The sequence below is a fragment of the Mastacembelus armatus genome, chromosome 9 (assembly GCF_900324485.2).
Source record: "Mastacembelus armatus chromosome 9, fMasArm1.2, whole genome shotgun sequence".
Classification (NCBI taxonomy): domain Eukaryota; kingdom Metazoa; phylum Chordata; class Actinopteri; order Synbranchiformes; family Mastacembelidae; genus Mastacembelus; species Mastacembelus armatus.
In genome coordinates this window covers 15033031-15047411 of record NC_046641.1, presented here as the reverse complement: position 1 = coordinate 15047411, position 14381 = coordinate 15033031, and the positions used below count along the sequence as shown (strand labels likewise).

Below are 14381 nucleotides of genomic sequence, written 5' to 3'. Positions count from 1 at the left end.
GTTTAGCTCTCAGCATTTTAGGCAGTTTATTTGAAAAACACATACAAAAAGATCATATACAAGACAATAAATAAAAAAGAGACAGAACAGTTTGGGTTAAGCTATGCAACTTTTTGCATCATCATTAGTAATAAATACAGTACAAAATCCACCCAGAGTGAATCTAAAGATTTTCCACAATATTCACTGATCATGTTATTCTTCATTATGATTTAGCTATTGCTTTCATATTATTGATACATACTTCTACTTTTCTATAAAATACTCAAGATCATAAAACATTGCGCGGTTACAGCAAAACAGCAGTGTGTTGTACAAAGATGGCCACTTCCCTTTTTCACTGGCAGGTTAATAATCAACATTTTTTTCAGCAGCAAAGAAACATCTGAAATATTCAAGAAGGTACAGCATCATATTAAACACATCTACAGAGCTACTCCCACATACACATAGGAAAACCTGAGAAGGACATGCATTAAAAAGCTTGTGCTTTAAGTTCTACTGTTCATTCCGGTTCATCAGCTTGATTTAATACTATGGCTACTGTCCAGTTCGCTCTGGAGTAATGGGGTACACTGTGGAGGGCATGGGGTAAGGCCAGTGAGAGCACGAAATGAAATAATAGTAAGACCAGGCCGCTTCATTCCAATCGTTACATGTTATAGTAATTTGCAGATTAGTAGAGTATTAATAAGAAATGCACACCAAAAACGTAATTAGCTTATTATACCCAGGTGTAAAACACGCTATCTATATTGTATAACCACAGTACACCAGAAATTTGCTCAATAAGATCAATGGCTCAAGTTAGCATGTTAGATACTTCCCAACATCCCACACAAAGCAGTTGCCAGCAATACGCAAATAATACAGCTCGTTATGTGGGTCCTAAAATAAGCACTAAACTGAGATCCAGACACGACGGAATATCATGAACATGGTCAAAATAAAACACATATCAAAAGTTAAATCAATTACGACTGATATATATCATATATCATATAACAAAAGTAAGCTAATTGTGATGCCAAACTAAGACAGACAGTCACCTGCTTTAGGTCAAAGCAGGGATGATATATAAAATAAAAGAAGTTAACTCAAGAGATGACATGTATGGAATGTAATCCACATCAACAGCACCATGCTGGCTAGAAAATGTGCTGGGAGACCCACGCAGTCAATTTTTCAACAGGTTTCTTTTTTTTCTCCTTTGAAAAAGAAAACACAGACGGCATGCAAAAGCATCCCCACCAACCAATGCATAATGAGGTATTCTTTTTTTTTAATATTTTGTGTTATTTTAAATAAATATATTGATTAAATTGCAAAGTTATGAGATAGAGACATTAAATATTCCACCACGATAGCTAGCTAGCTACAGTTAGTAATAAATAATGATTGTTAAATACTTAAGGCATCTTTAATCACAGCATTCTATGTGAACTAGCAAACCTCCATTTTCATCCATCTGTAGTTTTTTGGATGGAGGTTTCATACAAAAAGAAAAAAAAAAACGCAACACAAACAGTCAAGTTACCCTCCAATAATACACAAGGAAGCATGAAAATAGTTGTAACTGATAATAAGAAACACAAAATCTAGGACAAGAAGAACCCACACCACCAAACCAAAACTCAGGCAACTCCATATTATAGTGCATTTACAAAACACAAGCTACATTATAACAACAATAAATATGTTTTTGCAGCATTGCAGCTTTTTCTTCACTATGGTTAAAATGGACAAGGACTCGGCATATTAGTACCATGTCCAAATTGGCTTGTGAGAGAGAACAAAAAAAAAAAACACGTAATAAGAAAAACAAAACAAATGGAAGAAAAAAAGACAATTGAAATAAAATCAATGTTAATGTTAAGAACAATTGTTTGGTATTTTTCAAATGGATGGCTTTTTCTCCCTTTCACCCTCCTTCAAGTGAACTACGCTGACATGGTTCATGCATGATATAGAAAAAACAGCTTCTATCACTGAACATATCACAGTTGTTCTAGAAATACCATACACTACTACCATGGGAGAGAGGGGGTGGGGACATTCATACACATTCTAGCACATATCACAGGCAAACTAGTTTTGTATTTCCCCTGTAACACCAGACACAGTCTTTTTATCAAAGAGTGGGAGCAACACAGATTGAAATGAAAAGAGCCAATATGCAACAGAGGCAATTCACTGTATATAGAAATCACATGTGCTTGTTCGATAGGCAATAAGGTTCTGGTAATAGGTAATACAAATGTCAGATTCTATTCACTCTGATGGCAAGACTCAGGCACCGCATCCTCAAGCCCATGCCGGCCTCTCATGATCATGATCATGCCATGAGCGAGGCAACACAGAGGAGTTGCTGTTAGACACGGATCCACTAGCAGCTCTTTGAATCCTAATCATAACTTTAGGAGAGAAATGCTACATTTCTCCGAGATCAGTGTCTAAGGGCAACTTTGGTCGACCAAAGATGATTAGTGAGGGGGTTAGAGAGGTGGGGTATTATGTGCATTCTTGTCTTCCTCTATGAATGAGTGGGATCGTCATAGTCATAGTATACGGTTCACATGCACAGACACAGTCCCTGCTTCTACTGCTCCACAACATTAACGACACAGCCCAAGCCTGCCATACAGCATGCACATCTGAGGCCTCTGCTCTAGATTATAGAGGCCCAACTACAACACTACACAGATCACTGGAAGCCATGCCTGCAGTTAGCGTGTTTAGCATCAACCCTGATGGCATCTACTAACTGTAAATCCAAAACCATGTTAGACAAGAAAGAGGGGTTTTTGGCTTTTTTACACAACTGGCTCTCTCTCTCATTGCCTATGATTTAATACACTGAATATTGTCGATCTTAGAGCTGTATTCACCCTTGCTGTAGGTTTATTTTCCACAAACACATTTCTCAAAAGGCTTTTGCTTGCTACACAACACTGTTACTCTGTAAATACTTATTCAGTACTATACTCCATTACACCACAAGCGTTCAGCTACAAGATTTCACACCAAACAACCTCATGCTAATCATTTGATAATGTTCTGTACAGATGTGCTGAGGGTTTGGGCAGAGTGCAGCTTAAAGGATTTTTCACAGGCCTGGGGGGAATGGGGTTAGATATAGTGGCAGAGAAATAGCCTTCATACACCATACTGAGCTGAGGAGGTTGTTAATCTGCGTATCCGGCCTTGGAGACCTACAAACCTACCGAGGGTACACAATCTGACAGAACTGTGTGAAGCCTCAGCACATCTGTCCATATGTGTCCACTCCTACCTTTTACATCCAGTAAAGTCCCTTCAACCAACTTTCAGTCCAGCCACATATCTGTGCATCAACCCCCATCCCTCATCGTGTTGTAGGTGAGTGTGCTTTGTTGATCCCTCTGTCACAGCTGTCTCAGAAGGCAGGCTCGTTGAGTGATGCAGAGGGGAAGAGGGGTGTTTGGCAGAGTTTCCCAACAGAGGGAAGGCAATGGAGAATTAACAAGACCAGATCCAAAGCTGCAGGAGTCGACAGGCGCTATCAACTGTCAGGGTTCAGTTGGGTCTCAATGTCCACTCTACAAATGGGGCACTTCCTGCTGGTAGCCAGCCACTGGTCCACACATGCCTGGTGGAAGAGGTGCATGCAGGGTAATCTCCTACAAACACAGAAGACATAGACATGGTAAGAATTTGACAGTAATTGAAATAAGTCCAGCACATTCCATATATGTTGTAGTTTATAAATATAATGTCAGTAAATAAGATGAGTCAAAAGGTTGGATGAAACAGCTGTAGTTATTCTGCTTAGTTTTAAGTCCTTTAAATCTCTGATGTGCTTTTGATTTATGAGTCCTATCGTGTCCAGCATCCAGACTGTCAGGAATAGATCCAGCTGTCTGACTGTGGTTTACATTTGGCAGCAGAATGTGCCTCAAGTGACCTATTGTGATAAAAATTCACTTCACAGCTCACACGTGATTTTTATCTATGGGAAAACTGCAACTGCTACTAAAAGTGCACATCCAGACTGACAATACAAATAGAAAGGACATTTCATTGTATATTTTACTCGCCTCTAATAAGGACTTAAAAAATGCTACATACACATAATTCTAGTTAGCCTACAATACTTGTCAACTTGTCAATACTTCACCACCACTGAAGATGGCTGGAGCCAGTTTTTATTCTATTATGCCTCCATTAGAAGTCAAACAATCATATTTTTTATTCAAATACATTTTCATGTGTATTCATATCTCTCAACTAACACATATATTTCCTAAGGCCAAAGGACATAAATGACTCTTAAGATATCACTAATGCATTTTATACCAAACACCTGGCTGAAGAAAACCTTTAAGCTTCTTACCCACTTTTGCATTCTTGTCTCCTTTTTCTTTCTCAGGGTAAAATAACATGCTCTGTCACTTTGCCAGTGAGACAGATCACAACACTGGACGCACATCATAAGATTTTGTGAAATGCTAATGTTGCCTTCCAGCAGTGTTTTCAAGATGAGGTGCTAGAAGAAATTCTGTGATAGGATTTTTAGACATAAAGCTTTGAACTTAGGTGGCAGAACCAATTTAGAATTTAAAAACTGCTTAGACTCTATAACTGTGTATTCGCTCTCCAGCAAAAAGAAAAAAGAAATAGGAAATGTGATGATGTTTCTCTAATCAGCAAGAAAAGTGTTGTCTGGTAAGACACAAGAACTCAACCAGCTTTTCCCAAAAAAACTTGAGTAAATTTCAGTCACAAGACTGTGCCTAAGTCCCTTGCATTGTAGAGGTTGCATGTAAAACGAAATACTAACTACAATAACATCTGGAAGTACAAACATAAAGTATAAAGTATACAAAAGTATAAACTCTAAATATAATATTCAAATCTGCGTAAATATATACAGTATATATATTTTTTGCTTTTGAAAAAGCACAAAAGATAAATGTATGTTTGTACCTGACATCCTCTCCATCCTCCAGCATTGACAGACAGATGGTGCACTTCTCATCAGTGTCCAGCTCCTCATCATCCAGGCACATCTTTAGGTCCTGGGGTATTCTCTGCAGAAATAAAAGGTAAACAAGACTTTAATTGTGCAGCCGGATGTTTATGCCACAGTTGTCTCTGAGGGAGCCAAGACAAAGTAAACTAATAATGCTTCTCAGACAAAAAGACACCAGAAATGGAAAAGGCTCAATTACCTTTTCTCATTTTCAATGTACAGAATGATCACTCATTACAGAGTATTTGGGTCACATTCAGTGTAGACAGTTTTTTAAATTCATTCCACGTACACATCTGCAGACAGCTGGATGAGTCATCCCTCACTTTGAACTGTGCACACAGCAGACCTGTCTCACTAGTCTTCTAACAGAAATTAGTTTGACCTTTGAACTGCTGTGAGAGTGAGTGACCCTCTTTTCACTCTCGTCCACGTTCTTTGATCCTCCCAACCCAGCGCTGCCCTTTTCCATTCCCATCTGTCACATCTAGCTCAACTTCTTTCCCAGCTCTTAATATAGAACATGTCACTCAGCTAGACAGTAAAAAAACAAACATTTTACCTTTTTGTACTTATGGGGGAAAGTGAATCTCTCTATGGTGGTTTGGACCGCTCCACGGTTTACACTGCCAAGTCTGTCCTCCAGCTGCAGAAGCTCCTATGAAGTAAAGAACATTTGGTCTTTTAACTCTTAGAAAGGGGGATTTTTGTAAATGCGTGCAGAGATAACCAGCATTTCCATGTTAAAAATTTTAAATGCAAAAGACATTTAAGTGTGGGATATTTTGCTTCTGAGAACAGGAAAACAAAACAATTTTGCTCAAATGAAAACAAATGTCATGAGATTAAAGGCAGCTGGACCATTTGAAGGATCTGGAATGGAGAGTAACTGGAAATAAGAAAATCGGTTACATGCTCAAACCTGTCCAGTGCATTGGTCACAGAGCATACTATGACAAATTAGTGTAGACTGGTGTATCTGCTGAGGAGAGAGAGAGGAAGTAGCAGCACAAACCTCATAGCTCTCTCTAACAGCAGACGCGTGGCGGGAGGGGTTGAGACTCTGCAGAGCCAGCAAGTGCAGCTGGGGATATGGGTAGTTTCTGATCTCATGGACAACCTGAGAGATGGCAGATAATATAATCTAGCATCGGCTCCACAGAACAAGTCAAAAAAAAAAAACAAACAAAGGAACACAGGGCATCCCCAATTGCTGGGTATGGAAATAGATCTCAGAAATGTAGAGGAAGTTACTGGGAGATGAACAAGACTGATTGCACTGAGGAAGATAGGGCTCACCACTTGTGTTGAGGCATTGTTTCTAGGAAAGTGGTGCATCCTAGGAGAGCTCAAGTAGTGCTGATAGTGCTGCGGCAGCGGATGGATGTGATACTGGTGGGGGGGCAGCCCAGCATCTACACTTAGATCCCTGGCCAGAAACCAAAAAACAAATCAGTCACTGACACACAAGCACAGCAACATTTCAAAAGGGCACGCTATTCTACTGATGCTTGGAAGAACTTGGCAAAACTGAAAAAAGTGAATTTGTGATCTAAAAAAAATACAAATAAATAAATACATCAACACTGAGTGAGATGTAACACCTGAACACCATGCTGAGAGTGCCTGAGAGCTAGTTAGTAAGAGGGTAGAAAAGTCTGGCTAAAAGTAATTTATAATCAGTTCTAAAAGCTAAAAGCAATGGAAAATGGTTGAATCTGTTAGCTTGTTAGTTGGAACAGTAAAATAAAAGGAAATGGATACTTAGGTTAAAATACTTTGTTTAAAGTACTGGACAATTGTGATTAATAAAAGGTTCAAAAATGGAGCTAACCACTATCTTAACATCTCAACTAGTCTTGTTTTTGATGTTCTTAGGATTTCATTCATTTATTTATCAAATATTTTGCCACTCAATTTTTCATTAGTAAGAGAATCCTGTTTTGGAATTATATTTTAATTTGGTGGATTAATTTGTAGCTCCATTTGAGGTGTCAATTCTTTTCCAGCTCTGCATCTAGAAGTCTTAAGATATGTGTCAGTTCTTCCATTAAGATTTTTTCAATAATTCCAATGTGCCTTTTTTGTGTGGGAGCTCTTCATCCCAAGTTCCTCGTAATGTTTTTTTTAAGCTGCTAATAATAGCATCTTAATGAAGTATCTTCCCAATGCAGTTTCCTCAAAGATATTACAAAGATGATGCACCACCCAATGCACCACACCATAAACTAGACCTTTACACACCACTTACAAAAATACAACTGTTAAGTGACATTTCCAATAAAATGATTGTGCATGTGCATGACTGACAATAAAAGAGACGCACATAAACTTTTACAACTTTCTATTGCTCAATCAATCAATTAATTGCTGTTGGCAGTGATTTAAAAAAAAAAATCAAGAGAATTTCCTGGATATCCCTGATTTGGTGGATGTATAATATATTTCCACATTTTTCAGTCACACCTGGATGTCTCAATATTAAGGTCTCTTTCCTATTTTCTTTTAATATATTGGAGTGTTTTAACTTGTAGGTTTTGTTATTCCCCAGAACTGCAACTTTACTGAAAAACTATTTTCAACAAAAAAAACATATAATTTTATCACTTCTCCAATATTGTTATATCAGTCAATTATCGCCAGTTTTGGTCTGAGATAAGGGATTATTCATGTTGAGATCTTTGTCAACTACTTATTAAACCCATAAATCTTGACACTAATTTGATAGTGGTTTGGTGCAGTGACTGACAAAAAAGCACAAATTAGTATATAGTTCTGTCTTATTTTGGTGTAATTATTGGTTTGAAATCAACATCCATGATTCATCTTTTTTCCTATCAAAAGCAAAACAGTTACACTTGTTTTGTTTCTGTAGCAGTGCATACTGTGCAAAAGAAACTGCATTTATATTATATTTGGTGAAATGTATACAGCATTTATTGCCAATTTTAGTGTGTAATAAGAGTTGATTTGCTTTGGGATGTTTTCTACCTTGGTCTCAAACCAATATAATCCGATCTCAACTTTAATTACATTTGAAATACAGCATATCTGGTATGAGGTATAAGATGATCTTGTGGCCTGAAGTTATAATGAAGTGACAAAACACTTTAGTTCATATTAAGTTGTTAGTGCTGCCAAATATGCATTATATTATTTTGAATAATGCAAGAAGACTTTGTTGTAATAAAATCTTAACTGTCTATGTACTTTTCTAACAAATGAAAAATTGCCTCTGTGGGACTGCGTGTTGTATAATAAGAGGTATATTCCTTACCAGTCTGTGCCCTCAGCCAGATAGCGGGGCTGCTGCACCACAGGCTGAGGGGGGACATGAAGAGGGGGAGCAAACTCATAGCCAGGCCGCAGTCTGTGGGGCTGGTGAGGAACTCTCTCCGGGGTACGTCTACTTAGATAAATAACCAAGCATTTGAAAACATCCTGGGAAAAAACAAGTTCGTCAACAGGTATGGCCTCAAATATGATGTCACTATAAAAGCCTTGTAGTCCCCAATGGTTTGTTTGAACTTTGAGGTTAACTGGAAACAGAACATTTTTTTATTTATACATATATTTATATTTATTTATTTTTCTTGTTCTATAAACTTCCTTAATAACCCAAGTGGATACCTGGAGGGTGGCAGGATGTGTCGGTGCTGGGCCTCGAGGATCTGCTGCTGGAGGAGGTATTGCTGGTGTAATGCCTGAGGTAGGAAGGGAGGGGCAGGGATGTCCTGGAACTGTGGGGGAGGCAGGGGGTTGAGGGGTGGGTGGAGCGGAGGGCCATGCTGGTGGTTAGGAGGGGCCAGGTGAGGGTTAATGCCTGACTGGGGCTGCCCTGGGTGGGGCATTGGGAAGTCCATGGGCAGCGGGGCCTGAGGACCTAACTGGAAGTGCCGGCAAGAGGTAGCATGGCTGTGCTGCTGCTGTTGCTGTTGCCGGTTGAAATGGGATCCTGTGAAGGATAAGGAAAAGTTGTCAGGCGTCTGTGGGGTGAGATCAACTGGAATTAATTGTGGGTGAAATGTGTGGTCACTGTGTGTGTGATAGAGCATGTTAATGAAGCCCTACCTTTTACCTAGGGAGAAAAATACTTCTGTAGGGGTGGGAAAATGATGGTTACCATAAGTACCATGAACATGACAACCATTTTTGGTCCTGTACACAAAATGTGAGCTTTCATATCATTAATTGCGTTTCCAACCTCTGGATCGACTCCTGGTCTCCTGATTCAGACAAGCAAACTGGGTCAGAACAGACGAAATCTACCGGTGTATCGTCTTCAATGCAGCGCAGTTCTTGTAAATTCTGCAGCTGACAGTAAGTGAGGGCCCTTAGTGCTAAACCACTATTACCCGACTGTCTATAAGATATACATTAAATTGTTTAGGTGCCAAGTCTTCATCTATATAACATGAAAGCACAATTCCTTACTTCCTAAAAATGAAACCAAGCAGTAAATTGTCATTATATATCTATGCTTCACTGAAACCTGGTGTTCTCTTACAGTAAGGCTCTACTTGTTCTTCTCCCTTATGAACATTAAAAAGAGGAAATAACTTGAATGTTTTTTTTACTGTCTCTAACCCCAGCTATTTGGCAACTGGAGGGAACAGACTGCTGTCGAGAGTCAACAGGGGAAAAAAAGACATGCTAACTTGTGCTGTAGTGCAATATGGGTTTAATACTGTACTTAAGCTTGGAAAGACATTTTTGATTACGGCTCAGAAACTACAATAACAAATATAGCTTTGATTAGAAACTCATGAGGGAATCCTGACCAAATCCATAAAAGGCCTGCAAAAGAGCAGGCTTCAAAGTACTGTCATCTAGTTTGACCATCTCGCAGTAGCTGGAGCAGTGAATTTTACAGATGCATGGAGGTTTATGGATTATAACTGCAGTTCTTATAAAAGATGCAAATTTCCAGTACAACCTGTGATTAATCAGCTTTGACTGTGCAAAAGACAATGACGAGGTCTGATGTAAAGAGTGGATTTCTTTAAAAACATGAGGAAATAGGCAAAGTCTACATTGCATTTACTAGGAGTACACTTGAGAAACGCAGTATGTTTTAAACACACTCAGGAAGGATAACCTTCCAGTAATATTTTCAGCTTGACGGGTCATGAGTGTAGGCAGGCAGACAAGAGATAACCTTGCTGCCTTGGGTCAAAGGCTCAAGTCTAGACTATAGAAAGCACACTGCGTTTTCAAGCATCTCAGTGAAAACGATCACCATGAATGACAGCAGATAGACTCATTCAGGCCCTGTGATGGAAGAAGCGTGGAAATCGTCTATCTTTGTCACAGCAGGAGAGGAGGTGGGGTGGGGGGGTTTGGGGGGGGGGGGCAGGTAGGGATAAGGGAGAGGGAGAACAATAAATGGAAATCAGCAAGAAGCACACTGAAGGTTAGGAAAAACACTATATTCTTTATTGAAATATATTAGTATATATGGAATTTGTGTTTTCTTTCTTGTTTGTTTGTAATAATAGTATAAATCCATGCAACAAAAATAAACAACATAGACTGAAGGCAAGGCCCACCATGCTCCGTATAGGGTTAAAAAGAACAAAAGCAGCATCCAATGAGCAGACGTGTTGGCTACAGCACATGATTCCAGTACAGCAGGGTACATCTTTACTACAGAAAGATTACATTGGATTTTCACTAGTCAATGTAGAAAAACAAAAAACAAAAATTATGAATCATAAATGTGATCATGCATTGAAAGTACTATTACCAGAACAAAAGGCAAAGAGAGACCACAACCAAACAATAAAGACGTTATTACTAATAGAGGATCTCTTTAGCAGTGCAGGAAAATAGGCATCCCTGTGAAATGGATAGCATTTTGGCCTTATGTTAGTGGGGAAAACTGGCAAGTAATGAACCACCAGTGAGCATGATTTGCCTATTAAATGTTTAGAGTTTAATTTGCCCATTAAAGGGCAAACAGCCCTGGCAATTCAGTGTGATTCAAAGCTTGAAATTTGCAAAGGGAACAAAAGGATTACATAAAAATGAAGACAGTTATGGCAGGTTGTTGTGTGCAGGTGCAGTGTACCTTCAGTCATTTCAAGTAATTGCATTACAGCGTTTGTGAAATGCTAGGTTTGACAATAAAATGGCATGCATGTGGTCCCAATTTGCATGCCTTTGTCTTTTAAATATAGGTCACTTTAATCGTGTACATTGCACCTTGTGTGAAGAAAAGGAGGATGAGCCAAATTCTGGTGTTCAAATGCAGTGCAGTATTTTGAGATCATGCAAAATGTATCCACTTTACAGGAATTTACAGCATGTTGTCTATTAAGACTGGATGGAAGGTACACAATGACATTCAACTGATATCTAAAAAAAGAGCTAAAATGTTTACTCAGTGCTACAGCAATTTGACAGAAAAAAAAGACAAAAGGTGCTCTGTACTAGGTGTTAGCTATTGTTTTAGTCCGCTTAACATGGAAAGTCTATGGCTGAATACATCTTGGGAGGGGGTGCTTTTTAATACCAATGTCGTCTTCTGATGGAAAGAGGAAATGAAGAAGGGATTCACAATACAGCTAAATGCAGAGAACAGGCAGAGGCCACGCCACACCACACAGCAGCAGATGATCATTAGCTACACAATGGGGGGGACGACAAAGATCTGATAAATGCAGAATGTAGAGCCAGCCTCCATACTATGAAACAGGGAAATAAGAACAGAAATAAAAGCACAATGAAATCACTGATGCCACTGTTATGAAATTAATGTTACACTGTAGCTTTATCATTGTTCAACTGTGACCGCATACTCGAGTTTTATTTTTTATTTATTTATTTATTTATTTTGCAGTTCGGCAGCTTAAAACAAACAGCTGCTGAATTGCCAATTAATACAAGAAAAGGCGACGGATGCAGGAGAACTGGCCATGTATCGATTAGCACCGGGAGCAAATTATTACCGAAATAACGGTGGAAGAGACGGCGAGCGCGAGCAGAAGCGGATGATCTTGAAATGACATCATCCAGGCACAGATAAGCTGACTGGCTGGAGAGGACACGTCTATTTTGCGGTATTTTACAGTAAAAAGACACGATACAGCGCCTTACTAAAAATGCCAATGCGACGTGATGTTATTGAATTTCGAATAAAAAAGTATCTCAGACTAATATCGATAAATAGAAGTGTGGAGAAATTACAGTATTAGGTACATTTTTGTACCGCACGCCCCGTCCACGAGGAATTCTTTGTGGGACATGTTTTCGCTCCATGATATAGCCGGAGCCAGTGAGCCAGTTAGCTTATCCATAGCGGCGATTTTTGTTTCTTAATTAGGCACAATTACACCCGACCCACTACATTATCCGGTGGTTCACATCAACCTGTGGTTAATAAAAATTAAAGTCCTGCTACTGGAAATTTCGCAAACCAATTTGACCGTCCATTTAAGCTAGCTAACGCGAGCTAACCCAGCGTTAGCTCCAGCTAGCTAACCAACAGCTGCAGTGAATATTAAGATAAACAGGGCACATGTTTTGGATCGATAGAAATAAATAACAACACCGTACCTCTGTTTCTTACTGAGCCGAATACGGGAAGAACCAGATATCCGACATGCACTAACACCATCCTGGGATCCTTATTTTATGATTCCGCGGGGTTGTTCGGAGAGACGGAGCAGTAGAAGCCCATGCGGATCTACATTCAGGCGGCTGGTTGTTGCTGGCTGACTAGCACCACGGACAAACCTCACGGATCGACTGTCTGACTCTCTCCTCGGTTGTCGTTGATAAAAGCAAACGTGTCATTTGATGTCCGGAGCAAAAGAGGGCGATGTTGTGGCGGCACGTACCAAAGCGTAATGTATATCTATGGTACTGATTTTCAGCCATTAGTGTACAAGTTTCACTTAATGGATCCAAAAACTTGTGTTTACTTACTGCACATGAGTTGTGTTTTCTTTGGTGGGAGATAGGTTTCACCTAGATATATAATAAATAATGTAATTAAAACTGTTATTACACAGGCACACACCCAGAGGTTAAAGTGCTGTCTAAAACGGGTTAGTTTACCTTGTGTTTTGTGAATTTCTTTCACTTCACATGTCCATTCAGTCAGAATGTTTATGGACATGTGAATATCAAGACAACATATTGTACTTTGCCTGAGCAATTAGCTGCCCTCTTTCAAGGTGCTTAAAGTTTTAATATTTTGTTGTATAAGAAATAATTGTCCATCCTTCTGTGGCCACACAATCATTGGCAAAGGGAGGCAAATGGTTTCTTTGATAAGACTTACAGCAATGTGTGTAAGGGGACAACTTGCATTTGGCAGAAAATGTTCCCACTAGTTTGTGTTGTAGCCAGAAGTTATGTGTCCAATAGATTTAACTTTTAGTCATCAACTTCATTTCCTATATAGTTTAATGTGCTAGCTTTCTCATTTACCTTCGTTTTTCTTGAAATATCCAGGAAGGGTAGACTGGGTGTTCCCAACGGATGGTTTCGTGCATTTATGACTGTCAGTCAGTAAATTTGCACCTTCCTCCTGTTTTCATCTGTGTCGCTAATTTACTGCCACTGTCTCTGATGCTGTAATTAGTTTTGTTTCACTCCACATCAGTCCCTAGTGTTAACTTAGTGTTAACCTTTGACAGGACCTAATATTGAAGCCCCCAGTAATTATGTCTGACGATGCCACTGCCTTGGACAAAATTCTAACTCAAATAAAGACCCTAGTAGGCCAAAAGAAAGCAAAAACTGTGAGCTTGATGAGGCTTCGTTTGGATTTATTTTCACCAAGGATCCAAATGCATCCATTTTCCACAAAGACTCTATAATTAGCCCTGGAGATCTCTTAAATTTAAGACCACCACTTTTATCCATTAGTCAAAATAAAGTTGTGAACAATAGTGCGGGCAGCATCATCTCCCTGACGGCAGGTGGTGGAGTCAGGTAGTAAAGCTGAAAGTGGTGGAGGACAGGGGCACACATAACAAACTTAATAGGACGGCGTCTGACTAGTCGATGATTGTCAGACTGAGCAATGTCAGTTTCAAAAGTTTGATTCAGAAAAATTAATTTACAGTGGTGGAACAAAATACTGAGGTTCTTTACCTCAGAAGCAGAAATACCGCAGTAATTACAAGTAAAAGTGTGCATTCAAAATTTTACTTAAGTAAAAGTACAAAAGTATTAGTATTTGTCAAATTTACTTGAAGTAGCCTACTCTTCACTGGTACATTTCACATGAATGTATTTTATATTACTTGACATTGACGCATCATCATTTTGCGTACTGCTGTCTAGCTTGTAAATTTTCTACTGAGGTTCAATAGTTTTATGATTATAGGCCTATTGTATTTTGTTTTACCTGATCCAA

At 39.1% G+C, this 14381-nt stretch overlaps 1 protein-coding gene across 3 annotated transcripts; it reads right to left on the bottom strand.

Moving 5' to 3' along the window:
• Positions 1-9: 9 nt before the first annotated feature.
• On the bottom strand, positions 10-12900 carry ark2cb (arkadia (RNF111) C-terminal like ring finger ubiquitin ligase 2Cb). Of its 3 annotated transcripts, none has more exons than XM_026321257.2 (8): positions 12569-12900; positions 8642-8966; positions 8289-8420; positions 6311-6440; positions 6027-6131; positions 5574-5669; positions 4966-5069; positions 10-3659 (listed from the first exon to the last, which is right to left on the bottom strand). In XM_026321257.2, exons 1-8 carry the CDS (start codon positions 12627-12629, stop codon positions 3542-3544), a joined length of 1071 nt encoding a protein of 356 aa, XP_026177042.1. In that variant the 5' UTR covers positions 12630-12900; the 3' UTR covers positions 10-3541. The 3 variants fall into 3 exon arrangements, 2 of the variants coding, with proteins under 2 accessions (XP_026177042.1, XP_026177043.1); XM_026321258.2 differs by having other exon boundaries at positions 8289-8417; positions 12569-12898; XR_003296478.2 differs by lacking the exons at positions 10-3659; positions 4966-5069; positions 5574-5669; ... (2 more) ...; positions 8289-8420; positions 8642-8966 and adding an exon at positions 10420-11697 and having other exon boundaries at positions 12569-12844.
• Positions 12901-14381: the final 1481 nt, after the last annotated feature.

Excerpts from the sequence above, each read along its gene's own strand:
- ark2cb (XM_026321257.2), bottom strand. The coding sequence starts at position 12,629 with ATGGTGTTAGTGCATGTCGGATATCTGGTTCTTCCCGTATTCGGCTCA. Across the intron at positions 6,441-8,288 it reads CTGGCTGAGGGCACAGACTG|GGATCTAAGTGTAGATGCTG; the intron begins GTAAGGAATATA and ends GTTTCTGGCCAG. Across the intron at positions 5,070-5,573 it reads TCCCCCATAAGTACAAAAAG|AGAATACCCCAGGACCTAAA; the intron begins GTAAAATGTTTG and ends TTATTTCTGCAG.